The sequence below is a fragment of the Rhinatrema bivittatum genome, chromosome 4 (genome assembly GCF_901001135.1).
Source record: "Rhinatrema bivittatum chromosome 4, aRhiBiv1.1, whole genome shotgun sequence".
Classification (NCBI taxonomy): domain Eukaryota; kingdom Metazoa; phylum Chordata; class Amphibia; order Gymnophiona; family Rhinatrematidae; genus Rhinatrema; species Rhinatrema bivittatum.
Window position 1 is genome coordinate 424,190,950 of NC_042618.1, and position 25,811 is coordinate 424,216,760.

General features: G+C 43.8%; 1 protein-coding gene across 1 annotated transcript in view; it reads right to left on the reverse strand.

Moving 5' to 3' along the window:
• The window catches only part of GRIP2 (glutamate receptor interacting protein 2), a 288,825-nt gene that overhangs the window by 95,159 nt on the left and 167,855 nt on the right, over window positions 1-25,811 (reverse strand). The window contains 6 exon segments of the mRNA XM_029601383.1: window positions 3,642-3,787; window positions 4,142-4,217; window positions 4,827-4,913; window positions 6,015-6,160; window positions 10,317-10,452; window positions 21,406-21,486. Of these exon segments, the coding sequence (XP_029457243.1) occupies window positions 3,642-3,787; window positions 4,142-4,217; window positions 4,827-4,913; window positions 6,015-6,160; window positions 10,317-10,452; window positions 21,406-21,486 (672 nt within the window).

The following is a 25,811-nucleotide window of genomic DNA, read 5'->3' on the forward strand; positions in this document are numbered from 1 at the left end:
TGTCTAAGAAAACTAAAAAGTCGTGGGATAGGAGACTGTTTTTTCGTGGATTACAAACTGGTTAAAAGACAGGAAACAGTAGGATTAAATGGTCAGTTTTCTCAGTGGAAAAGGGTAAACAGTGGAGTGCCTCGGGGATCTGTACTTGGATCAGTGCATTTCAATATATTTATAAATGATCTGGAAAGGAATACGATGAGTAAGGTAATCAAATTTGTAGATATAAAATTATTCAGAGTAGTTAAATCACAAGCGGATTGTGATAAATTGCAGGAAGAATTTGCGAGACTGGAAGACTGGCCATCCAAATGACAGATGAAATTTAATGTGGACAAGTACAAGGTGATGCGTATAGGGAAAAATAACCCATGCTATAGTTAACACAATATTATGTTCCATATTAGGAACTACCATCCAGGATAAAGGATAATACATTGAAATAGTCTGCTCAGTGTGCTGCGGCAGTCAAAAAAAGCAAACAAGGTTAGAAGTTATTAGGAAGGGAATGGTGAATAAAATGGAAAATGTCATAATGCCTCTGTATCACTCCATGGTGAGACCGCACCTTGAATACTGTGTACGATTCTGGTTGCCGCATCTCAAAAAAGATATAGTTGTGCTGGAGAAGGTACAGAGAAGGACTACCAAAATGTTGAAGGGGATGGAACAGCTCTCCTATGAGGAAAGGCTGAAGAGGTTAGGGCTGTTCAGCTTGGAGAAGAGACAGCTGAGGGGGGATAAGATAGAGGTTTAGGTCTAGAACAGGTAAATGTGAATCTGTTATTTACACTTTCGGTTAATAGAAGGACTAGGGGGCACTATGAAGTTAGAAAGTAGCACCTTTAAAACAAATGGGAGAAAATTCTTTCACTCAATGCACAATTAAGCCCTGGAATTTGTTGTCAGAGGATGTGGTTAGTAAAGTTAGTGTAGTGTGTTTAAAACTGATTTGGATAAGTTCTTGGAGGAGAAGTCCATTAACTGCTATTAATCAAGTTGCCTTAAGGAATAGCCACTGCTAGTAGTGGCATCAGTAGCATGGGATCTACTTAGTGTTTGGGTACTTGCCAAGTACTTGTAGCCTGAATTGGCCACTGTTGGAAACAGAATGCTGGGCTTGATGGACCCTTGGTCTGACTCAGATTGGCAATTTCTTATGTTCTTATGTAGCTCTGTCTTGGCCATGTGGAATTTAAGGTGGCAGTGGAACTTCCAGGCAGCAATGTCAGACAAATAAGCCAAGATCTGGGACTGGATTCCTGATGAACTTTCTGAAGTAGAGGTATAAATCTGGAAATCATCAGCATAAAGATGGTACTCAAAGCTATAAGAGGAAATCAGAGCACCAAGGGAATTAGTATACAGAAAGGCGGCGGCCCAGGAGAGAATCCTGAAGCACATCAATTGCTAGTGGGATGGCAGTAGAGAAGGATCCACCAGAGGAAATGTTAAAAAGTGTGATGGGAGATGTAAGAAGAGAAGCAAGACAGGACAGAGTAAGAACAGAATTTGACACTTTCTGCTCAATGATCTTGCCTGCTTATTCTTTGTAAGCCCAGAACATTACACACATTTCTTGGGGATCATTTTTGAATAGCCACAATAAAACAAAAAAAAAAAAAAAAAAAAAACAACTTAAAAATGATCAAAGGCCTTATTTTTTTTTAAATTTCCATGAAGGAAAAGGCAAAATTCAGGGATCTATGTGGAAGGGTCATTTTCAAAAGTCAAGGTATTCTGCAAAAAAAAAAATTCTACTGCTTTTTAATTGCATCTTGGCAGGTATCTGTGCTGGTCCAGAGGCAGGAAAAGCAGCTATGTGGACCAGAGGTAACTCTGTGGTTAGGCCCAAATTCCGTATTAAGCATGCAAGTTTCCAGGAGCAAATGCTTACATGTAGTAGAATTAAAAAAAAAAAAAAAGCACAAGCATTCCAAACAGGAATCTGATTTGGAAGAATAATATGTCTATATGAAATTATGATCTGTTCAATGCAGGTCAAACAAGTGGAGGGCCTCCAGTCTAGCTCCCTTCTTCCCTGCATGTTACATCTAACTATATACCAACAATAGAGGGAAAAATTCACAAGGGAAAGGGTCCCTGAATAATCTGCTCAGACTCCAAATCGAACCAAACAAAAATAATATATAAATAAATCAAACTAGTACAAGCAGCAGAGACTTCACCATCATGAGTCAACTTTAGGCCCTCATCCAATAAACTGGGGAGGGCATTAGAACAAGCTAGCAAATGCAAAAAAATTAGCAAGCAATGATTAACACAGGCTGTTAGGGCCAAATTAATTAAAAAAAGAGGAAGGACAGAGGACATGAGGGCAAATTGAATGTTTGTACATTTGACTCCAATCAATTTTCATTTCCTAGTGCTGGCTGAATGGCAGAGTCTGTGCCTTGAAGGGGTTTCAATATATATGCGTCCACTTCTCATATCAAGTAAAATCAAGTACATATTTTAATTAGCTGAGGAAAATGCATGCGAATGAGAAGTACACACACAAAATGACCTTCCAAGTCCATCCATTACCACAAAGTGAGGATACTCTCTTAGTCAGGGAATCTCAGAGAGTAACCAGCACAAACCCAGTGCTGTTACAGTGTGCAGCAGAGACGTAGAGGATAATGCCACGGTTTATACCCACTTAAGGTCCAGGCTGGTTAAACTAGTCCAAGATCCCAAGGCAGAAGGGGGCCCCCTCGTGACTCCTGGCTCTCGGCTCCATCCACGAAGCCATTTTATACAATAAAATCAGGATCCAGAATTGCATTCTGACCCATAGGACTTGACAACAGGAAAATAAGGCAGGAATACCGTACACCTTGTGCATTTTCTGCTGCTAAAGGCAGGCAAGCTGGTAAATTTGCCTTATTAAAAAGGACTATAGTTCGTTATAGACAGTGTCTCGTTAATGCCTCAAAATCAATCCTGCCCCCTCCCCCACACCAAAACCAGAGTGACTTCATATAGACACATCAGAACTTCTGTTTTTACGAGCGTTCGAAGGATCCAGAAATTAAATTTCTCCTGTAACATCTTTACATACAAAAAAAAAAAATGTTTCCAGTCACAGTGAGGTCCATGGGTATGAAAGTCTGTTTTTATAAAGCTCCCTGCAAAAATGGAGAAAGAAGGTCACCTTCAGAGAGGGTTTCAGGGTTGCGAGAAAACGTTTAAAAAAAACAAAACAAAACAAAACTTGTTCTTTCAACAATTTCAGCCTGCACCACCAAGTTGGAAAAGACAGGAAAAGTATTCAATACGCACGAAGCTCCCACTAGAATCCCCTTCACCTGCCTCGCTCTAATCTGGGTCCAGGGGTAAGAGAAAAATTCCATTTTTCCCCCATAGAAAGGGCCTTTAACGGATTTGGCCCAATGTTACATTTAAACATTTGATTCTCTCTCGCACATTCACCCGGTGGTGGCATGGGTTTTTGTATGTTCTTTGCTGAACCATTTCCATGAAAGGAGATATTACAAAGAGGAGGGGGGGAAGCCAAACGTATTCCTACGACACTTCTCACAGGATCCACTGCACTAGAGCAACCGCAGTACTAATGGGGGGGGGAGGGGACTATGTAAGCATCACCTCCTGGTCCCAAACCGATTTATATTCCCCCTTACCCCTGAGAGAGACATCAAACTCTATCTGGAAGACGGCCTCCTGACCACACTGCCGTAGGATGTTCAGTGCATCCGAATGCATCACGTTATGAAGTGGAATGCCATCGACGCTCAGCAGGCGGTCCCCAACCTTCAGCGTCCCCTCCCTGCAGAAAACCAGAATCACAGCAAGTGAGGGATTAGAGCAAGATATGCAGGAGTGGAGGGAGAGAATCTCCTGTAAGAAGGTGGCACCCTCAACACTCTTGTTTTATGCTTCTGCTGGACGGACGCATTGCTGTACAATGGCGGTGAGTCACTTCCCCCCACCCAAAGAGTTCACAATTTAAGCAGGCACCTGAGACAACGGCAGATGAAATTGCCTTGCCCAGGGATTGTCAGTGGAAGCAAATGGAATTTAAATCCATTGAGAGCCAAACACTATAATCACTCTTTTTGATTCTAGCTAGCTCCTACCAGGAGTCTGAGATTTCTTAAAATTGCATGAATAAAATTCTTACCTGTCTGCAGGTCCACCTGGCCTAACATAAGTGACCACCAATGGTCGTGATTTGTGCCAGTCGTCATGAGCTCCCCCTACAAAAGAAGCCACGTGCCAAGTTATATCATGGTGCCAGACTAGCTGGCCTCCCTCTCCCTACATCTGCTTTGGAATAAAGGTTTCATCAATGCACAAAATATACCCACTAATGCAAATTCTAGCTGCATTCAATTTTAGCACTCATGCATGCAAGTCATTGGTACTTTGATAACACAAACCAATTTTATGTACTGTGCAGTTCTTCTTCTGGAACAGAGGGCCATGAGTTCAAATCCCACCACCATTAGGGTTCATACTTTGCTACTGAAGTGCAGGGTATATGCTCTGAACAACTGGAGATGCAATTTTAGGGATGGGTGTGCCCTCTGTTCCACTTGTTATTTACATTATGGTAGTCAAAAGATTTCATTCTGTGTTTCACGGTGTCTCAGGAAAAAGGTTCTTGTACCATAGAGGTGGCTGCAGTACTGCTATTTATTAAACAGTTCTTCTCGTCTCGCGTGTGAAAGGCACCAAGGAGTTCTGTTGCTTACTACTGAAGTGCTGCTTAGGCTCATGTTTACCCGACTTTTACTCCTCCCACCATGTGGAGCCTCTAATGTGTTCCAATCTGTGAATACCATAAAATAAAGATGAGCACTGACCTCTTATCACAAAGCCAAAACTATTCCCCTCCCTGAACAGGGAGATCTCGATGGTCTTTGGCATTGTGGCAGAGCCACACTCTGGTACTAGAATGAAGAACACAAAAAAAAAAATTAAAAAATAAAATAAAAAAAAGAACAAACACCCACACTCCAACTCAGGGAGGTGAGATTTATCCGCACAGGCTTCCCTCCCCATCCCCAAGCTTTATTTACTTCCAAGCAAGCCACCACAGCAAGCTGCTGGAAATGCAGACAGGTCATTGCATTAATAAATTGCGCATTGCTGCGATGCGTAAGTAATCCCCATCTGATCTCAAATATTTCCATGTCGGCTAGTTCAGCAGCCAAGCAGAGAACCTGGGATTCAAGCTCTGGCTCGGGTCACCTGTGGATGCTGCAGAGGCAATGTTTACAGCCCCTGGGATGGAGGGGAAGGAAGTCTCAGCCACTGCACAACAGTGATATCTAGGGGCCTGATTTAGGGCCCATGGCCCCTGATCAAAGACTGCTGCTGTATTATCTAAAGTAAGTTGGGAGGAGATATGAAATAAGGGAACCTAGGTGGTTGTGAATAAAACTCATGGCACTGGATCCTAGGCCTGGTTATGAATGACCATGAATAATCAAAAGAAAAAAAAAAGACAGTTGCATGTGAAAACACACACATACACCGAAAAAAACCCCCTATAAAATGACCATGAAGTTCCCTAAACTTTTAGTTACCCAGCAATTTAAGATATGCAGGTTAGCTATGCCGAAGATACTTAGAAGCTCTTTCCAAACAGAGAAGAAATGTTTCCCCTTTGACATTTCCTATAAATTTCTGTAGCGTAAATGTATTTTTTAAACTGCCAGGTCTCTCCTCTGGTTATCTGTCCTCTCTTAGCTGCATTTCATTGGTTTTCTGTCAAGTCTCTGCTCTTCACTTCAAGAAGTTATTGTATTTTTAGGTTTGTCTATCCAGACACAAACTCCTCCAGCTCCCTTTTTCTAATTCCACTCTGTACCATGTGCATTAAGAGAAGAAAACAAACCACAGGGAGGGGAACCCTAGAAAAAGGAAATTGAGAGAGCCTTTGTCTCAAACAGTGGGGACAGATTTATCTCCAACAGCGGCAGATGAATGCTGACTTACCAAACAAGGCCAGAAATAGTAAGTAGTGGCATGCTGCTCCGTGGACTCACCAACTTGGGGCAATTCATACTCTACTTCCAGGACCACACGTTCCCCCACATTCTTCAGGAGACTAATAATTTCGTCATGGCGCAGCTTGGTCAAGTTGATGCCATTCACAGACTTAATGTAATCGCCAACATTTAACTGATCACTTCTGAAAAAAAGGGACGCTGTGTTACATACAACGGAGGATGGCTAAGCCCCAGTGGGCCCAGAGTGCTGCAGTGAAATGCTGGTAACCCCCTCCACTAGCTTATCAGAACAACTAAAGAAATAATCCTAGAATTCCTTTCTTGCTTAGAACACATCAGCATATTTTTGTTTCCGTAGAAGCACAGTAAAATAAGAGTTCAGGATGCCAGCATGAAAACATGCATTGTATTTGTAAGGACACATGTGAAGGGCTGTGCAGGGTTGCTGTGTCCATATTTCTGGATGGCACCTTGAAATCTTGAGACTGCACAGGTTTTCTGTCCACAGCAAGTTCATTCCTACTGTTACTAGGTGCACTTCTGTACACAGACCATGTCTTAGTGTCACCGACAGACTGTAAAAGTGGGGAGGAATGACAAATCTGGGTGGGGGGCAGAGAACTACCAGCAAGATTTGTTATGGTGTGGATAAGGGGGATTTTGCAGGATCAGATATCTATTGTATCAGCTCCCACTCCTAAAATACCTAGAAGTTAAATTCAGAACCATTTGTTTGGCTAAATCTGGACTTAGCTGGACAAATGGCAGAATTTGAAAATTTCCACTGGCTGACAACAGACCAAACTTAACCAGATAACTCTGCCCAGAAATGCCACCAAGTTAAGTTATATAAAAATCACAAGTAAGGAAATTTATAATCTCAACACATATTACACTTATAATGGTTTTCCAGGATGATGATGCAGATGAACTGAACCAAAATCACACTGAACCTGGAAAATATAGCAGGCCAGATTGACATACAGAAGAGTAGCAAATCATCAGGATCAGATGGTATACATCATAGGATTCTGAAAGAACCAAAAAATGAAATTTCAGATCTATTACTAGTTAATTTGTAACTGATCCTTAAAATCATCCATTGTACCTGAAGACTGGAAAGTGACCAATGTAACCCAGATATTTAAAAATTGGCTCCAGTCAGTGATCATAGACCGGTGAGCCTGACTTTGGTGCTGGGAAAAATCATGGAAACTATTCTAAAGACCAAAAATCACAGAACTTATAGATCCTCTTTGAAGTGCTGAAAAAAGTGCAAAAAAGCAGAATATAAATCTAAACAAATAAAGGCAAGGTTTAAATGGAACATAGCCAGCATGGTTTTACCCAAGGGAACACTTGCCTCACAAATCTGCTACATTTTTTTGAAAGCATTAATAAACATGGGGATAAAGGTGAGCCAGTAGATTAGTGTATTTGGATTTTCAGAAGGTGCTTGACAAAAATACCCCATGAGACCCTTTAAGAAAATTTTTAAAAAGTCATGGGATAGGAGCGATGTCCTTTTGTGGACTGCAAACTGGTTAAAAGACAGGAAACAGAATAGGATTAAATGGTCAGTTTTCTCAGTGGAGAGAGATAAAACAGTGGAGTGCCTCAGGGACTTGTACTGTACTCAGATCAGTGCTTTTTAATATATTTATAAATGATCTGGAAAGTGGAATGATGAGTGAGGCGATCAAATCTGCAGATGACAAAATTAATCAGTGTGTTAAATCACAAGCAGATAGTGATAAATTGCAGGAGGACCCTTCGAGATTGGAAGATTGGGCGTCCAAATAGCAGATTAAATTTTAAATGGGCACTTGCAATGTAAAAATAACCCATGCTGTAGTTACACAATGTTAGGTTTCATGTTAGGCATTACTACCCAGGAAAGATCTAGATGTCACTGTGGACAATTCATTGAAATCATTGACTCAGTGTGCTGTGGTGGTCAAAAAAGCAAACAGAATGTTAGGAATTAGGAAAGGAATGGTGAATAAAATGATGAATATCATAATGCCTGTATCGCTCTATGGAGAGATCACATCTTGAGTACTGTATTCAATTCTGGTCACATTAAAAAAAGTATAGAGATGCACTGGAAAAGGTACAGAGAAAAGCAACCTTAATGATAAAGGGGATGGAACGGCTCCCCTATAAATAAAGACTAAGGAGGTTAGGGCTGTTCAGCTTGGAGAAGAGAGACAGCCAAGGTGGGATATGATGGAGGTCTACAAAATCATGAGAATATAGAATGGGTAAATGAGAATCAGTTATTTGCTCTTTCAAATAATAGGACTGATGATCATTCTGTGAAGTTAGCAAGTAGCACATTTAAAATAAATTGGAGAAAATTCTCACACTCCACACACAACGAAGCTATGGAATTCATTGCCAGAGAATGTGGTTAAGGCAGTTAGCTTAGCTGGGTTTAAAAAAAGGTTTGGACAAGTTCCTGGAAGAGAAGTCCATAAATTGCACTGGGTCCCTTACTTTTCAATATATTTATAAATGATCTGGAAAGAAATACGAGTGAGATAATCAAATTTGCAGATGGCAAAATTGTTCAGAGTAGTTAAATCACAAGCAGATTGTGATAAATTGCAGGAAGACCTTGTGAGACTGGAAAATTGGGCATCCAAATGGCAGATGAAATGTAATGGATAAGTGCAAGGTGAAGCATATAGGGAAAAATAACCCATGCTGTAATAATTACACAATGTTGGGTTCCATATTAGGTGCTACAACCCAAGAAAGAGATCTAGGCGTCATAGTGGATAACACATTGAAATCGTCGGTTCAGTGTGCTGTGGCAGTCAAAAAGGCATACAGAATGTTGGGAATTATTAGAAAGGGAATGGTGAATAAAACGGAAAATGTCATAATGCCTCTATCGTTCCATGGTGAGACCGCACCTTGAATACTGTGTACAATTCTGGTCGCCGCATCTCAAAAAAGATATAATTGCGATGGAGAAGGTACAGAGAAGGGCTACCAAAATGATAAGGGGAATGGAACAGCTCCCCTATGAGGAAAGACTAAAGAGGTTAGGACTTTTCAGCTTGGAGAAGAGACGGCTGAGGGGGGATATGATAGAGATGTTTAAAATCATGAGAGGTCTAGAACGGGTAGATGTGAATCGGTTATTTACTCTTTCGGATAGTAGAAAGACTAGGGGGCACTCCATGAAGTTAGCATGGGGCACATTTAAAACTAATCGGAGAAAGTTCTTTTTTACTCAACGCACAATTAAACTCTGGAATTTGTTGCCAGAGGATGTGGATAGTGCAGTTAGTATAGCCTTGTTTAAAAAAGGATTGGATAAGTTCTTGGAGGAGAAGTCCATTACCTGCTATTAAGTTCACTTAGAGAATAGCCACTGCCATTAGCAATGGTAACATGGAATAGACTTAGTTTTTGGGTACTTGCCAGGTTCTTATGGCCTGGATTGGCCACTATTGGAAACAGGATGCTGGGCTTGATGGACCCTTGGTCTGACCCAGTATGGCATTTTCTTATGTTCCATTTGACTTAGGGAATAGCCACTACTTATTACCGGCATTAGTAGTATGGGATCTATTTAATGTTTGGATACTTGCCAGGTATTTGTATCCTGGACTGGCCACTGTTGGAAACAGAATGCTGGGCTTGAAAGACCCTCTGACCCAGTATGGCAACATTTTCTTAGCAAAATCAGATCTATAGTCCAGAAAACCAACTAGATTCGGAAACCCAGTTAAGAAAAGAAACCAGCATGTTAATTAGGTTTGTCAACTGGCTCTAGATTTTTAGGAAGGTTGATCCAGTCCTGGTTTTACCCCATTGCATGCAGGGACTTGTAGTTCTGTCTTCCCTATAGCATTTCCTTAGAAATGCAAGACTACAACTTCCTGCATGCAATGGGACTAAAATCAGGATCAGATCAGCCTGTCCTGAGAATCTGGAGTCAGTTGACAACCCTAGTGTTAATCCCAAGCTTTGCTATATAAAATATGGCTGGTGCGAGTATAGAGCGCGCCATTTCATTCGCAGATTTGTAAAACCTAGACACTGCCCTTAATTTAGCAGGGGTAGACTAACATCAGGTGAACAGAAATGCCAACATCCCAGTACTACATGTTACAAAACTTCCTCATAGTTTTAAGATTCCCAAGTGTAAACATGACTTTGAAACATAGTTAAGTTTTATTCCACCAAAATCTGAAATACCGTGTTTGTGCGGAAAGAACAGCTATATAGAGCACCCCAGCTGTTAAATTATTCCATCTCTCATTCCCTTCACTTCTTCTAGCTTTACTACCCTGCGGTGTTTTTAAGGAGGGCTCCACTCACCTCGAAGCAAGGCCTCCCGGCCTTAGGTTGGAGACTCTTGGCTTGCCATCTTTGTCTGTCCCACCAGATATAGTAAGGCCAAGAGTACTCCCCTCTTTCTTAATCAGCTCCACAAGAGTAACTCCTCTGAATTCCTCTGGAAATAAAGAAAAGTATATTTTGCTATGCCAGAACATGTTAAAGTTAGCCCTTACAGCACTAAAAGCTATTCAGACAAACCGACAACTAGTGGTCATTTTGTGTCCTATGATAAGAACACAAGAATTATTGAGTTTCACCACTGAATAGTCCAAGCCAGTTTACCTGCTGATCCCAAGTTGCTCAGTAGGCTACGGACTTTCAGAAATTTACTAAGAAGTATCTGATTCTAACAGAAAAGTCAGAGGACTGTACCAAATTATACCAATCAGCTACAATGAAAACAGATGAGGTTCAGCTCTGTACTTGTATAATTGCTTCCTTGCAGGCATAAGTGTGAGCTTTCATCTCACCTTCTTAGCCAGAGCAGACCTCCTCGCCTGCACTACTGGGAGTCATTGCACCTTTCAGTCACTGAAAAAGGGAGGTACTGGAGCAGCCATGCAAGACGGGACCCAGGACAACAAGGAAGTACAAGGGAAGCAAAGCAAAACATGGATTCTCTCATCTTTCCTCATATGTAAAAAAAAAAGAGAATCACATCTTTTCCAGTTCTTTACTGTGCAAAGTCCAAGATCAAGTAATTTGTAATGCACAGTTTATATGAAATTTTAAATAAATAGTATTCCCTAAAATACACTGAAATTTAGCAGTGTGTGCGCACACACCGCTGGCTTGCTGGGATGAGAGTCGTTATGGAAAACTTGTTACCAATGAGTTGTGCGTGCAAGCTGTTAATTCACCAGTTTCATACAAAAAGCCACCACAGAAAAATTAAACTGGTGATGAGCTCCCTCATAACAGAGCCATGGACTTGGAGCTGCTTTTGAACTGAATAAGTGGTGCATGTACTCCAGAAGACAAAATGCAATGGCAGCTGATCCCACCACACCTACAGCCTCAAAAGGAGAATTTCTGCTAATAGATACAGCTCCAGGCTGGAAGGCATCATCGATTTGGGGTTTAAAAGGAGGTTTGGACAAGATGCTGGAGGACAGGTCCACTAACCACCATGAGCGAAGTAGGCTCAAGGAAACAGACTCTTTCAGGAGATAAGAGCTCTCTATTAGGATCTGAAATGGTTGATATTTTGAATACATACTTTGTAAGGATGTGCAGCCCCAAAGTTTCTGGCTTGCTTTGGTTCTCCATTTTTATTTGGTTCATTTAAGGTTTTGGGGGGTTTTTTTGGGTTTAGTTCATTAGCCAAACTGAAAAAAAAAAAAATTTCTGCCATGGCCTTTGACGAAAAAACTGCCCTAGACCTTGGGACCAAGGCCTGGGCCAGGCCTGTCACAGAGGCCTAGCCCCAGTGCCAGGTCCTTGTCAAGTGCTGGGGAGCTCCAGTCCCACCCCCTCTTACCCCGTTCCTAGATCCAGTGGTGAAATGAGCAGGAGCGATGATGCCCAGTCACTCCAGCACAGGTCGCGGCACTTAGATAGTGCCATCCACCTGGGGATATTGTGCCACTGGATCTGGGAAGGATGAGCGGGGACCAGGGTGGTCTTCTTGTATCTGTAAAGCATGGGTGTGAGCAGTAAAGAAGCTAAGCTTTGGTCCCTCCCTCCCCAAAGCTCCAGGCAGGACTCTCCCTTTAATGTATGGTTGTTTCTTTACCTTGCCACCTTTGAAAGGAAACGCTCTTTAACCCTTGGCTATCTGTTCCCTTCCCTGCTACATCTGTCTGCCCTGCTACTCAGGCACTTAGTATTTGTTAAAAGCTTTAACCAGCTCAGATCTCTCCTCCTTCTCTAGACAGCTGGCAGTCACTGTTCTTTTATTTTCCAAGTTGGTATTTGATATTTTTGGTAAGATTCTTTTTAAAGAATGGAAAATTTTCAGCACTTTTGACACCCAAATCATCTATGATGACAATAGCAAGTGTCAAAATGGCATCCACACAAACCTTGGTTTATTTAGTATCTAAAAATAATTAAGAGGTGTGCAGGTGTCTAATTTGCACAGGTGGCTCAAAATTTGATGGCTATAAAGCAGGAGAGAGAATGTTAGCATACAGATTAAATGAGAATGAAATGCTGGAAATGCTAGCGAGAAAGGCTGGACTCAAGTCAGGAAATGGTTCAACTCCAAGCTTCAGTGATGCTAAATCCAGTGTTGGGGCCAATCCATGCTCCTGTCAAACTGTCCCTTACTATAGTGGTTCTCAACTCTCCACATCTACTACGTACCCCTTTTCAAGAGTGAGATATCTGGTGCAGCCCCAGGGTCGCAAAAATTCAAAATTCACAAAAAAATGCTGCAAGTGCGTGATATCTGGGCCTGTTTTTCAAATGACACTAAACCGCTCAACAAGCAGATGCCAACACTGCTGAATTCAAAGTGAATCCAGCAGGAAGTGACGTTGGTGCAGCAAAGTGGAGATTGCAAGAGTGCATTTCTCACAGTGCTTTACTGTCTCTGCCTGACAAACTGGCACGAGTTTGAAGCTTGAGGGAGAAGAGGAAGCAGCTACAGCAGGAGGAGGGAGTGTCAGATTACTAATTTTAGGGAGATGGGGGTGTGGAGGGGAGCAGGGTTAATATTACACTTCTCTACCCACCTTACTCTCCCATTAAAAAAAATATAGTGTTTATGGTATATTCTAGGTAGCTCTGAAGATCACTGCTCACAAGGGATCACCAAGAGCAACAAGGATTCATTATGTTGCAGAATCAAATCCTAAGACCTGCTCAACGTAGTGTACACCATCATTCAAATATAATACATCAAAACATCTTATAAAAACAGAACACAAATTAAATATACAAAAAACAAAAACAAAAAAACACAAACACTATTCTATATTTAGCCAGGGACCTTTTCCTTTAGCCTGCAGGTCATATGACCTTTCTTACTAGGGGCCATCATATTCTCTCTCTCAGAATAGCCGTGTTTTCAATTTTTTCCTGAAGGTTGGATAGTTAGGCTCCAATCCAGTTTCAGCTGGTAGAGAGGGAGATTGGCTCTTTCTGCACAGTAGCAGATGGCCATCTTATGGTTCAGGCTCCCCTTGTTTGTGGCAATAGTGTATTGGCTGCATACCCCTTCCCCCCACCCAGCTTTCACATACCTCTGACTGAGAACCACTCTCATACTATATACATCAGTCTTCAAAGATGCAGAATGTGATGTCGGAAAGAGGAGTTTACCTGACACTGTCCAGTGGGAGGTCTCTTGCAAACACATGTGTTTAATAAAACTCAAACAATATAGGGATATTGATCTACGGTATGTTCGTGGTAGGGTGCAGTGGAAGTGGTCAAATCACACAAGGAAATTTAGTTAGTGTTACTAAAAACCATTAACACCATCTGAGCCTAACTTGCTGTGCTGGCCAGTTTGGCCTTCCTGGGTTCTCAAAATGGCAACTAAATAGGCATTTTAATGTCTCATTGAAGACTGGAATAGCACTTAACATGAGGATTTGATAGTTTTAGCTCTAGTCATCCAAGTGGCAGTATACAGAATTGAAGTTATAGTGAAAGATCAGCAGCTATATAAGCTATGTATCAAGAAATGATGGGGTATAAACTGGAGAAATTACTTACCTGATAATTTTGTTTTCCTTAGTGTAGACAGAGGGCCTCAGCAGAAGAGCACAATGCCCACTGGTCCTAGCAGATGGGAGACTGAGTCAGATTTCATAACTGACGTCACTCTAGATATACCCCTGCAGTAAGCTCAGCTCTTCAGTATTCTCTTCAAAAAGCCATTGTGGATATATCTTTGCTTAAATAACTTAATTAAATAAAACTTTAACTGGTTCAACTAATTTCCCAACTGGAGACCACCAGTGCACACAACCAATTAACGTAGACACCGGACAAAGTGTGGATGTCTAGAAGTAGGGGTAGGCCGCGGCTTACCTGTATTTGCTTAGTCTCGAGGTTTGCTATCCAAGGTTCTCCTTTTCTGGGGCAGCCGTGGGCGGGATACTGAGTCCAACTGTCTACATTAAGGAAAACGAAATTATCAGGTAAGTAATTTCTCCATTTCCTAGCGTGTAGCCAGATGGACTCAGGACCAGTGGGATGTACAAAAGCTACTCCCCAGACAGGGTGGGAGGCTACCCGTGGCCCACTTAGTACTGCCCTTGTAAAGGCTGTGCCTTCTCGGGCTTGAACATCCAGGCAGTAGAACCTGGAGAAGGTGTGTATGGAAGACCACGTTGCTGCCCGACAGATCTCGGCAGGCGACAATAACTTGATTTCTGCCCAAGAAACTGCCTGGCCCTCGTAGAATGAGCCTTAACCTGTAGTGGTAAGGGCTTCTCTGCCTCTATATAGGCTGCCTTGATTACTTCCTTGATCCAGCGGGCTATGGTCGCCTGTGAGGCCGCTTCTTGTTTCTTCCCGCAGTGAAGAACGAACAAGTGGTCTGTTTTGCACACTGGTTCCGATCTTTCCAGGTACCTCACTAGGAGTCTGCCGACATTTAGATGGCAAAGAAGGCGTGAGTCTTCAGAGTCCTTATGTTCATCCGGAGATGGTTTGGTTCAAGTGAAACTCTGAAACCACTTTCAGTAGGAAGGAGGGGACAGTGCGCAGTTGTATGGTTCCAGGCGTGAACCTAAGGAACGGTTCCCGACAGGATTGTGCCTGTAGCTCAGAGACGTGACGAGCTGAACATATTGCCACCAGGAATACAGTCTTCAATGTTAAGAGGTGTAGTAAAAGACCACGTGTTGGTCTGAAGGAAGCCCCAGCTAGGAAATCTAATACTAGATTGAGATTCCATAGAAGCACTGGCCACTTTAGGGGTGGTTGGAGTTGTTTAACCCCTTTCAGGAAGCGGGACAAATCCAGATGGGTTGATAGCCAGATACTGTCCACGTCGGCTCTGAAGCAAGTCAGTGCAGCTACTTGGATCTTGAGGGAGTTGAGTGACAATCCCTTCTTCATATCGTCCTGTACAACTCCAGAATCATGGCAATCTTGGCTGTCCATGGGAGTATCCCGCGGTCCTCACACCAGGCTTCGAATACTCTCCAGATCCGTATGTATGACAGGGATGTGGAGAACTTGCACGCTCGGAGCAGGGTATTAATCACGGCCTTTGAGTAACTGCGCTTCTTCAGGCGAGTCCTCTCAAGGGCCAGACCGTAAGAGAATCGGACCCTGCCGGAGAAGGTCCCTGTGTGAAGGTAGGTACAGAGGGTTCCCCACAAGGAGTCTTTGCATGTCTACGTACCATGATCGTCTTGGCCAATCCAGGGCCACTAGTAGAACTAGTCCCCTGTGATGTTCTAGCTTGCGGATGACCTTGCCCAGTAGTGGCCATGGGGGGGGGGGGGGGGGGGGGGGGGGGGGGGGGGGCGGCATACAGTAAGTCTTCCTCTGGCCAAGTCTGCACAACAGCATTGATTCCTTGGGAGTGTGGCTCTCGTCTGCGGCTGAAGAACCTGGGGACTTGGGCCAGTAGATCCATGGCTGGGAGGCCCCAGAGATTTAATATCAGCTGGAAGGCTGTGGTTGACAACATCCATTCTCCTAGGTCCAGGCTCTCTCTGCTGAGGAAGTCTGCTGAGACGTTGTCTTTTCCTGTGATGTGGGAGGCCGAGATCCCTTGTAGGTTTTTCTCTAGAGATGAGAATCGGAACCAGAATCTGTTCGGTTCTGATTCAAATCGTGCATTTTTTTTTTGTCCGGCCCGATCGGGTTTTTTATTTTTTTTATTTATTTTAAATCGGCTGCGCCCGATCCGATAAACAAAAAACCCACCCGACCCTTTAAAACTGCTCCCTTAGCCTCCACCACCCTCCCGACCCCCCCCCCCCCCCAAAAAAAAGTTTTAAAATTACCTGGTGGTCCAGTGGGCCCCGGGAGCAATCTCCCGCTCTCGGGCCTTCAGCTGCCACTAATAGAAATGGCACAGATGGCCCTTTGCCCTTACCATGTGACAGGGTAACCGTGCCATTGGCCGGCCCCTGTCACATGGTAGGAGCACTGGACGGCCGGCGCCATCTTTAAAAATGGTGCCGGCTGTCCAGTGCTCCTACCATGTGACAGGGGCCGGCCAATGGCACGGTTACCCTGTCACATGGTAAGGGCAAAGGGCCATCTGTGCCATTTTTATTAGTGGCAGCCGACGGCCCGAGAGCGGGAGATTGCTCCCGGGGCCCACTGGACCACCAGGTAATTTTAAAACTTTTTTTTTGGGGGGGGGGGGGTCGGGAGGGTGTTGGAGGCTAAGGGAGCAGTTTTAAAGGATCGGGGTGGGTTTTTAGGTTGTGTCCTAACTCCCATTAGTGTGCACTAACCCGATTAATGATTTTTTCATGATAAATCGGTGGAATTTCTATTGTATCGCACTCTTTAATGATTAATGACGATTTGAAAAATATCTGACGATATTTTAAATCGTCAAAAAATGATTCACATCCCTATTTATCGCCACCCATGCCATGAGAGGGTCTATCTCCAGAGACACCTGCTGACTCCTGGTTCCTCCCTGGCGGTTGATGTAAGCAACTGGTCACGTTGTTAGACATTACTTGAATTGCTTTGCCTCAGAGTCTGTGGCTGAATCGCAGGCATGCTAGTCTGACTGCTCGAGCTTCCAGGCGGTTTATGTTCCATTCTGCCTCTTCTTTGTCCCTGTGTCCCTGGGCCGTCAGTTCCTGTTAGTGGGCTCCCCACCCTCGCAGGCTCACACCAATGGTGAGCAAGATCCAGTTTGGTGGGGATAGGCTTACTCCTCTAGCCACCACTGGAGCTGAGAACGTACCTCTGCTGGTAGTTGGAGGTGAATTGAGTAGTCCTGGGACAGGGGGTTCCATCGTGACAGTAAGGAGCACTAGAGTGGTCACATATGGGCCTTTGCCCATGGGACGACCTCCAGGGTTGATGCCATTAGGCCGAGGACTTGAAGATAGTCCCATACCTTGGGGCGTGCATTGGTCATCAATCGTAATTGTTCCATCAGTTTCCTTCTCCTTGGAGGAGGGAGGCAGACTGTTCTGTTTGGTGTCGAAACGGGCCCCCAGGTACTCTAGCGATTGAGAGGGCTGCAGACTGCTCTTGCCCGTGTTCATGACCCAACCGAGTTCCTGCAGTAGGCTCTTGACTCTGCTGGTCACCTGCCGGCTCTCTTCCGAACACTTTGCCCTGATCAACCAGTCGTCCAGGTAAGGGTGTACCAACATCCCTTCCTTCCTCAGTGTTGTCGCCACGACCACCATGATTTTGGTGAAGGTTCTGGGGGCGGTAGCTAGGCCGAAGGGTAGTGTACGGAACTGGTAATTGTGACCCAGTATCGCAAGGCGCAGGAAGCGCTGGTGATCCTGATGGACTGGGATGTGAAGGCAGGCTTCAGAAAGGTCCAGAGAGGTTAGGAACTCTCCCGGTTGCACTGCCATTATTACAGAGCAAAGAGTTTCCATGCAGAAGTGTAGTACCTGCAGATGATGGTTGACGTTCTTGAGATCCAAAATGGGCCGGAATGATCCTTCCTTCTTGGGAACGATAAAATAGATGGAATAGCACCCCGTATTTTGTTGGGGCGTGGGAACCAGAGTTATTGCCTTCAGACTGAGTAGTCTTGTTAGAGTGGTTTTTACTGCCAGTCTCTTAGAGTGGGAGTGGCAGGGTGACCTCAAATTTGTCTCGAGGGATGCTGGAGAACTCCAGAGAGTAACAGTCTCGAATGATGTTTAGTACCCATTTGTCAGACGTTATCTCGACCCATCTTTGGTAGAAGAGGGCAAGTCAACCCCATATCTCCTCTTCCTGTGGATGGGTCGGCCCATTCTCATTGTGGAGCATGGCTGGAGCCTGCTCCCCTCTTGGTCTGTCTGTTCCAAAAGGGCTGGGACCTTCCAGAGGGACGAGGTGCCTGGAACTGCAAGTTCCTGTAGGGTCTAAAGCGCTGCGATCCTCTGCCCTTGATTCTTCTGGAGGAGGGACACATATTTTACTCCTATCTTCCGGTAGCCGAGGAACTGGGGATTCACCCCATTTGCTGACTAACTTCTCCAATTTGCTTCCGAACAAGAGAGATCCTTTAAAGGGCATTCTTGTGAGATTCTCTTTAGATGTCGCGTCCGCAGACCAATTCTGTAGCCATAGTTATCTTCTGGCTGCCACTACCCCTGGCTGAAGTGCACACCAGGTCTGAGCTTGCGTCTGTCAGGAAGGCTCCTGCAGGTTCCATCGTGTCACTGGTATACGTTCCGGAGTTATTTGCCTCAAGAGAGGAGCAAGCAGAAACGTGCCACCAGTGCGCAGCAGGAAGCAATCTGCAGTGTCATTGCTGTTGCAAAGGCATGCTTAAGGATGGATTCCAATCATCTGTCCTGAGTATCCTTCAATGCAGCCCCTCCCTCAATGGGAATAGTTGTTCGCTTTGAGATGGCACAGACCCTAGCGTCCACTTTCAGGAAACGCAGGAGTTCTTTGGTCACTGGTTCTAGAGGGTATAGTGCTTCCAAGGCCTGACCCCCTTTGAAGCTGGCCTCCGGAGCATCCCACTCCAGGTCAATCAGTTCCTGGATGGCTTCCATCAATGGGAAGTAGCATGAGGCCTTATGAAGGGACACCAAGATGGGATTCCTCTTTGGTTCCGCCATAGGGTCTGTGCCTGGACTACCCAGCATCTTCATAGTCTGGGAAACAAGGGCTGGTAATTCGCCCTTGTGGAAGAAGCAAAGCATGGTTCCATTCCTGGTGGGATCTCTTCTTCTTCCAGGGAGTCAATCTCATCATCTGAGGTGTCCGAGTCCCTGTCAGGGAAGTTCTTGGTTAGGCGAGGCATGTCTCGAGGCATCCAAGCTGGGCTGGGAGGATCTTGTGCTTCCAGCAGGGCTTGAGCCTGGACGCAGCCGGGGCTGATTGCACCTGAACGAAGGCTTGCAGCCCTTGGAAAAATTTCAACCAGGAGAAAGTCCCCGGGGAGTCTGTGGGGAAGCCATCTTGGAGATGCATAGATCCAGGGAGCTATCGTCAGTAGTTCTGGAACCATCTCCAGACAGTAAGGGACCAGGCTTTGGTTCCCCCTGGGCTTCTTCGCAATGCTGGCACAAAGGACTCCAATTCAGGCTGCACAGCTCTTATGTGGCAGGCTGTGCAAAGAGTGCCATCTGGCCTTCTTGGGTGCCAGTGCCATTGTCTCTCTGTGTTTGCACGCGGGTAGTTGCAAACGCAGCTGTGCGTGTAGTTATGCGCACGGGTGCACTCAGTTGTATGCGCGCATCTGTATTGGACGTGCGCAAGTTAGGCGCATCAGCCGCCCGGCCTGCCCCTCGCATACCGCCAGTCGAGAAGAGAAGATGGTGCCAACGACCCCCGTGCGTAAAATGGCACAACCCCCCCCCCGGGTCTCCACGTGTGTGGACCCTTGCACCGGATCGGGGTCTAGTCCAACCAAGGCTGCTCAACCCGATCGGTGCTCCCTTTTAACCTCGCCGAAGAAGAATTCAGTACAGCAATCCAAGCTCTGGAGACCGGAGACCTGAATTTAAAGTTTGGGTTTTTTTCTTTTTTTTACCTGGTCTTGGCGCTTACAGATTGTGTGCCATACGGTCTCCAGCTGCAGGGGGGGGGGGGGGGGGGGTGGAGAGGGAATTGCCTTCACTGCCACCCTCATTTCTGCACCCACTACCTTTCAGCCACACTGGGGGCTAAGTCCACACCGGGAACCAGCTACCGGACCAAGGCACACCACTGAGGGATATCTGAGATCACCTCAGGAATTCTCGACTGGGGGAAGAACCCTTAAGTATCATCGCAGGAGAGCGGGGCTCGATCTTCTTTAAGTTAAATTTTGTTTCTTCTTTGCTGTAATTCTTAACACTATTCTAGTGTGTGGGATAGTGTCCGCATCTGCTAGGAGACGGAGAGATACTGAAGAGCTGAGGTTACTGCAGGGGTATATCTAGAGTGACGTCAGCTCTGAAATCTGACTCTGTCTCCCATCTGCTAGCAGAAGAGCACAATACCCACTGGTCCTGAGTCCATCTGGCTACACGCTAGGAAATACAGCATTATGGTGACTTCAACACTAGTTCAATTGACAACTCCTTTTCCTTAAATCCTTTGTGTGGGGGGCATTTCCACCATTGAGCATGACATAGGTTCAGGTACCATGCATCAAGAATGCACATATCCAAAGCTGATGGTCTGATTCACACTGTAGAGCAGTCTGGGTTATTCCAGCTCAGATGAGCTCTTCTAGACCAACTTGGACAGGTGAGAAAGCCAGAGGATCCCCAGTTAAGGCTCATTGGCTAAAGCTGAAAACACAACTTAGGTGAATTCCAGTTATATATTAAGAGTTTAACTGCAGTGAGGTTCAGACAAAGCAGCAAAACAAGAGATAGATGTGTGAAATGAGGTAAAACCTGTTCACACCTTAAGTGTTCCCTTATCAAGTGCATTTTGCCCAAAGTTCAGCTGTAAATAAAGTAGGTCTTCACTGCAGACAAAATCCAAGCCTTGAACATAGAAGCAGGGGATGAAAAAAAATCAATTTCTTGAAAAATGAGAGAAAAGTGTTTTTTGTACACTAATCGCCACTTAAAGTCATAATAATCAACCTTAACAGCTGTAAAACTAACTCACAGTCTAGGAAAGAAACAAGGTGCTGTGCGTATCTAAGAGGAGAAAAAGAAAACCAAACAAACATTTATGTAGCTTCTTGACACTTATGTATTTTTATGACTCTCTCATTTTATAAAGATCAGGCAAAACTGTTTGTTGTGTGGCCAAGAGCCTACTAGAGTCCTATGGGAATACACGTGACTGATGTACATGCACTGCTGAATTGCTCATCTTGCATTTAATAAAAAATATATTAAAAGCCACACGCTAAAAAGGCCCAGTTCACTCACCGTGTCCCACTGTTGCCAACAAGGTACGCACTGAACCTGCATTCCTAAGTATTCTAGCAGCCATAACAGTGCTAACAAACATTGGACAGCAAGATGAAAGATGAGCCATCCCCAGCTTCACCTACCTGGAATGCTTTGTCTTCTGGAAACCATGGTTGTGTCATTTCCTCCAGAGTCTTTGCTCCCCTTTGAGTAAGGGCCATCATCTATTTAAAAAAAAAAAAAAAAAGAAAAAAAAAAGATGAAAGCCCCAAATAATTGAAAATATAAAACCGCTTCAAGCCCATCCAGGCCACATGCTCCTGATAGCAGAAGATCAAGGCTACTGTCAAGCAGCGTTCCTGTCACATATTTCGACTTCAGAATACAGAGCGCAGTATTGTAAGCCATGTACTCCAATGGGCTGTAGTACTGGGTCAGAACTGCTTCTTGGGGCTTCCACTGTTTTATGGACCTGGCTCAAGAGCCTAACTGAACAGATTGTTGAAACAAAAACAAAGGACACACTACAATGCTTACACATTATGAGATTACATTGGTTATAGATACACACAAGCTAAGAATGCCACAGTATAGCTAAAGCTATTTATTTATTTTGCATTTTTATATACAGACATTCTTGTATCAGATACAAATCATACCGGTTTACATTAAAAACAGAGTATGCAGGAAAATAGGTTTCCTAAGTCAAATACATTGAACATATTTAATAAACAAATGATTACTAAACACTATGAAAAAGGTTAATTAACAAAGGAAAACTTAAGGGAATTAAAATAAGCGTAGCACAAAGGATTGCACGAAGGGGTGCACAAAGGGGAGTGCCCCTTTGGCGCGTGATGCACGGCACGCGACAAAGGGGAGTGCCCCTTTGGCGCGTGATGCACGGCACGCGACGCCTGGTGGAATGTGGCCGTTTACCGGAGGTTGGACTTTTCCTCCAGGAACTTGTCCAAATCTTTTTTAAACGCAGCTATTCTAATAGCTTTCACCACATCCTCTGGCAACGAATTCCAGAGCTTAATTATGCGTTGAGTAAAAATATATTTTCTCTTATTAGTTTTAAATGTATTACCCAATAACTGCATTGTGTGTCCCCTGGTCTTTGTTCTTTTCGAAAGAGTAAACAACTGATTAACGTTTACTCGTTTCATTCCACTCATTTTATAGACTTCTGTCATCTCTCCTCAGCCGTCTCTTCTCCAAGCTGAAGAGTCCTAATCTCTTTAGCCTTTCTTCATAGGGGAATTGTTCCATCTCCTTTATCATCTTGGGTCGCCCTTCTCTGTACCTTTTCTAATTCTGCTATATTTTTCTTGAGATGTGGCAACCAGGACTGAACACAGTACTCAAGAAGAGGTCGCACCATGGAGCAATACAGAGGCATTATGATCTCTGTTTTATTCTCCATTCTCTTCCTAATAATCCTTAGCATTCTATTTGCTTTCTTGGCTGCTGCTGCACACTGAGCAGAAGATTTCGACATATTTTCAAACGATGAAAGACTTGCTAATTGTTACAAGAAAACTGGACAGAGTCCCTATGTGTCCATTCCTACCTGTATAAGATTAGAGTTACTTCCAGCTATATCTGGAAAAGCAACAGAGCATCAACATCAGCAGCCTCTAATTATTAACCGGACAAACATGTTCCAACTCCTTTCATTTCTGGCTAAAACAAAAAGGCATCAACTGATGGAGGCTAATCACATTCAATTCATTTGGTAAAAAGGCATTAGAAATATATGTATGTTGAACTGGTTTTACCATGGGTTCTTTGTTGTGACTATAGACCGGGTCATAATAAATTTACAGTACTATTACTTGATCTCAGAACTCTATAGCCCACCAAGCTTAATTTAAACCACTATAGAAGTTTTCAGTGTGTGACCATGATGTGCAGCCACCTTTGAAATGGAAAGTAAATTTACTTATTGTACAAGCCACATTTCAAACAAAGACTTCCATCCCACGTGTGCCAAAGATCCAACATTCCAAAATGCATACAAAAGCAAACTACCTGTCTGCTTTTGCAGCAAGTTGCCAGCAGTCAGAATATAAACTACTGCAATTACAAATAATTTATTCAGCCTCAAAATCCCTCTTACCTTGATTAGAATGCACTTTTCTGCCTCTGCTTTTAGCATTGGCAGAAAAATGGCCAAGCACAAACTTAACAGCGTAATTGAGTTTGAAGGTTATTGGTAGATAGTGATTAACACTTCATAATTAGAAGATAACTAAACCACTTAGATTTAGACAGTAGTAGCAGCAATTGAAGAAGAAAGTAGATTTCGTGCTGATGGATACACTAAATGCTCCATTAAAACCCCAAATGCAGGTATGGATCTACTATATACAAGAAATAGACCAAGAAAGGCCAAACTGGCAGCCCCATTGGGTGATTAGAACCTTTCCAGGGTACAAAGGTCAGATATGTAGGGGCAGGATGATGAGTTTAGCTTGTAAAGACTTTAGTGGAAAACCTAGCCCACAATCCAAGAGCTCCCCTGTATGTGGGTTTCACTAGGTCACAGACTATGTGCACTCACAGAACACAAAATTATCACATTGGGTGTTATTCCCTGCCCGGTCTTGAATTTATCAACATACTATCGGCCAAATTTTAAAATCTCCCGCGTGCACAAAAAACAGGGGTTACGCACATGTGCATCTTCAAAGGGGCCTGGCCAAGCGTGTAACTCCTGTTACACGCCAAAGTGCCAGGCCCAGTTAAAGGGGCAGTCCAGGGAAGGGACGGATGGCGCGCACAAGTTGCTACTGCTCCACTGGAGCAGTAAGCAATAAAATTAAAAAATTGAAAGATAGAAGAAAGGCTTTAGAGGGTGGGAAGGAGAGGGGAAGAGTAGGGAAGGTGAGGTAGGGGGCTAGGGAACTGGGGAAAGCCAGATGAGTCGCCATGTGGGAATTGAGCAACTGCTTCCCCCCTGATCACTGTGGCACACCACTAGTAACACCCTCCTCAAATAAACTCCCATTTACCACGACCCTTTGTCACCTCCCACTTAGCTAGTTTCTATCCCAGTCACTAATTCCATACCGAGGGCACGAAGTCTATGCGGAACCATGTCAAAGGCCTTCCTGAAATCCAAGTACACAATGTCTAGTGCTCTCCCTTGATCCAACTCTCTGGTCACCTAATCAAAGTAATTGATCAGATTCGTCTAACAAGATGGAACTCTGGCAAAACCACGCTGTCTTTCCAGAAACTGTACTATCCTCTGTTTTAGCAAAGATTCCATTAATTTGCTCACCACAGAGGTCAGACTAACTGGTCTATAATTCCCAGCCTCCTCCTTACTTCCACTCTTGTAAATTAGAACCATATCTGCCCCTCTCCAGTACTCCAGACTCTAAAGATGCAATGAACAGGTTAGCCAGCAGAATTGTCAGGACTTCTCTAAGTTCCCTCAATACCCTTGAATGTATCCCATCTGTCCCCATCACCTTATCTACTTTAGGTTTACTTCATGCCTCACTAACAAACTGTTCTGAAAATTGATTGATTTTTTACCTCATTTCTAATCTTATTTGTGTTCGTTTTATGTAGTCCTGCTCTGAATCCTTCCACTTTGAACACCAAACAGAAATATGTTAAGTAATTTTGTTTTTTCATTATCAGCCTCTACATATTCCTCCCTTTCACCTCTTACAGTGCCATTTTTGTGCTTCCTTCTATCACTAACATCTCTTTTAAAATAAAGTCATCCCCACTGTTTGCTATTTTTTCTTATTTGAATTTTTGCATTTCTGACTACTTTTCCAGCTTCTCTAAGCTTTTCCAGATACTGTTGCCTGTCTTCCACTTTGTAATCTTTTCCCCCTTAGCTTTGAAGCTACTTTTTCCTCTTTCCTTTATTTACGTTCATAACAAAAATGTTAGTTACCTTATGATCTTTTAGTTTTGCCCATTGCTCTTCCACTTCTCCTAGATTTTCCCAACCAGCTAACTCCTCTTTGAGGTACTCCCCTATTTTAACCCAATTTGTTTTCCTGAAGCCTAGGACACTTTCCTTTCAGTGAACCTTCATCTCTTGTGCTTAAATACTGAACCACATTAACCAGTGATCAGTGGATCCCCGATGATCATCAACTACAATCAGAGATACTGTCCCCGTTTGTAAGCACCAGGTCCAGTATCACCTTCTCTTGTATGGGTTCCGATACTAGAACAATGATTTCTTTGCTTCGGTGTTTACTAAAGAGTATGTTGGGGAGATACCCGTTCCGGAGAAGGTTTTCATGGGTAATGAATCAGATGGTCTGAACCAAATCATGGTGAACATAGATGTGGTAGGCCTGATTGATAAACTGAAGAGTAGTAAATCACCTGGACCGGATGGTATACACCCCAGGGTTCTGAAGGAACTAAAAAATGAAATTTCAGACCTATTAGTAAAAATTTGTAACCTATCATTAAAATCATCCATTGTACCTGAAGACTGGAGGATAGCTAATATAACCCCAATATTTAAAAAGGGCTCCAGGGGCGATCCGGGAAACTACAGACC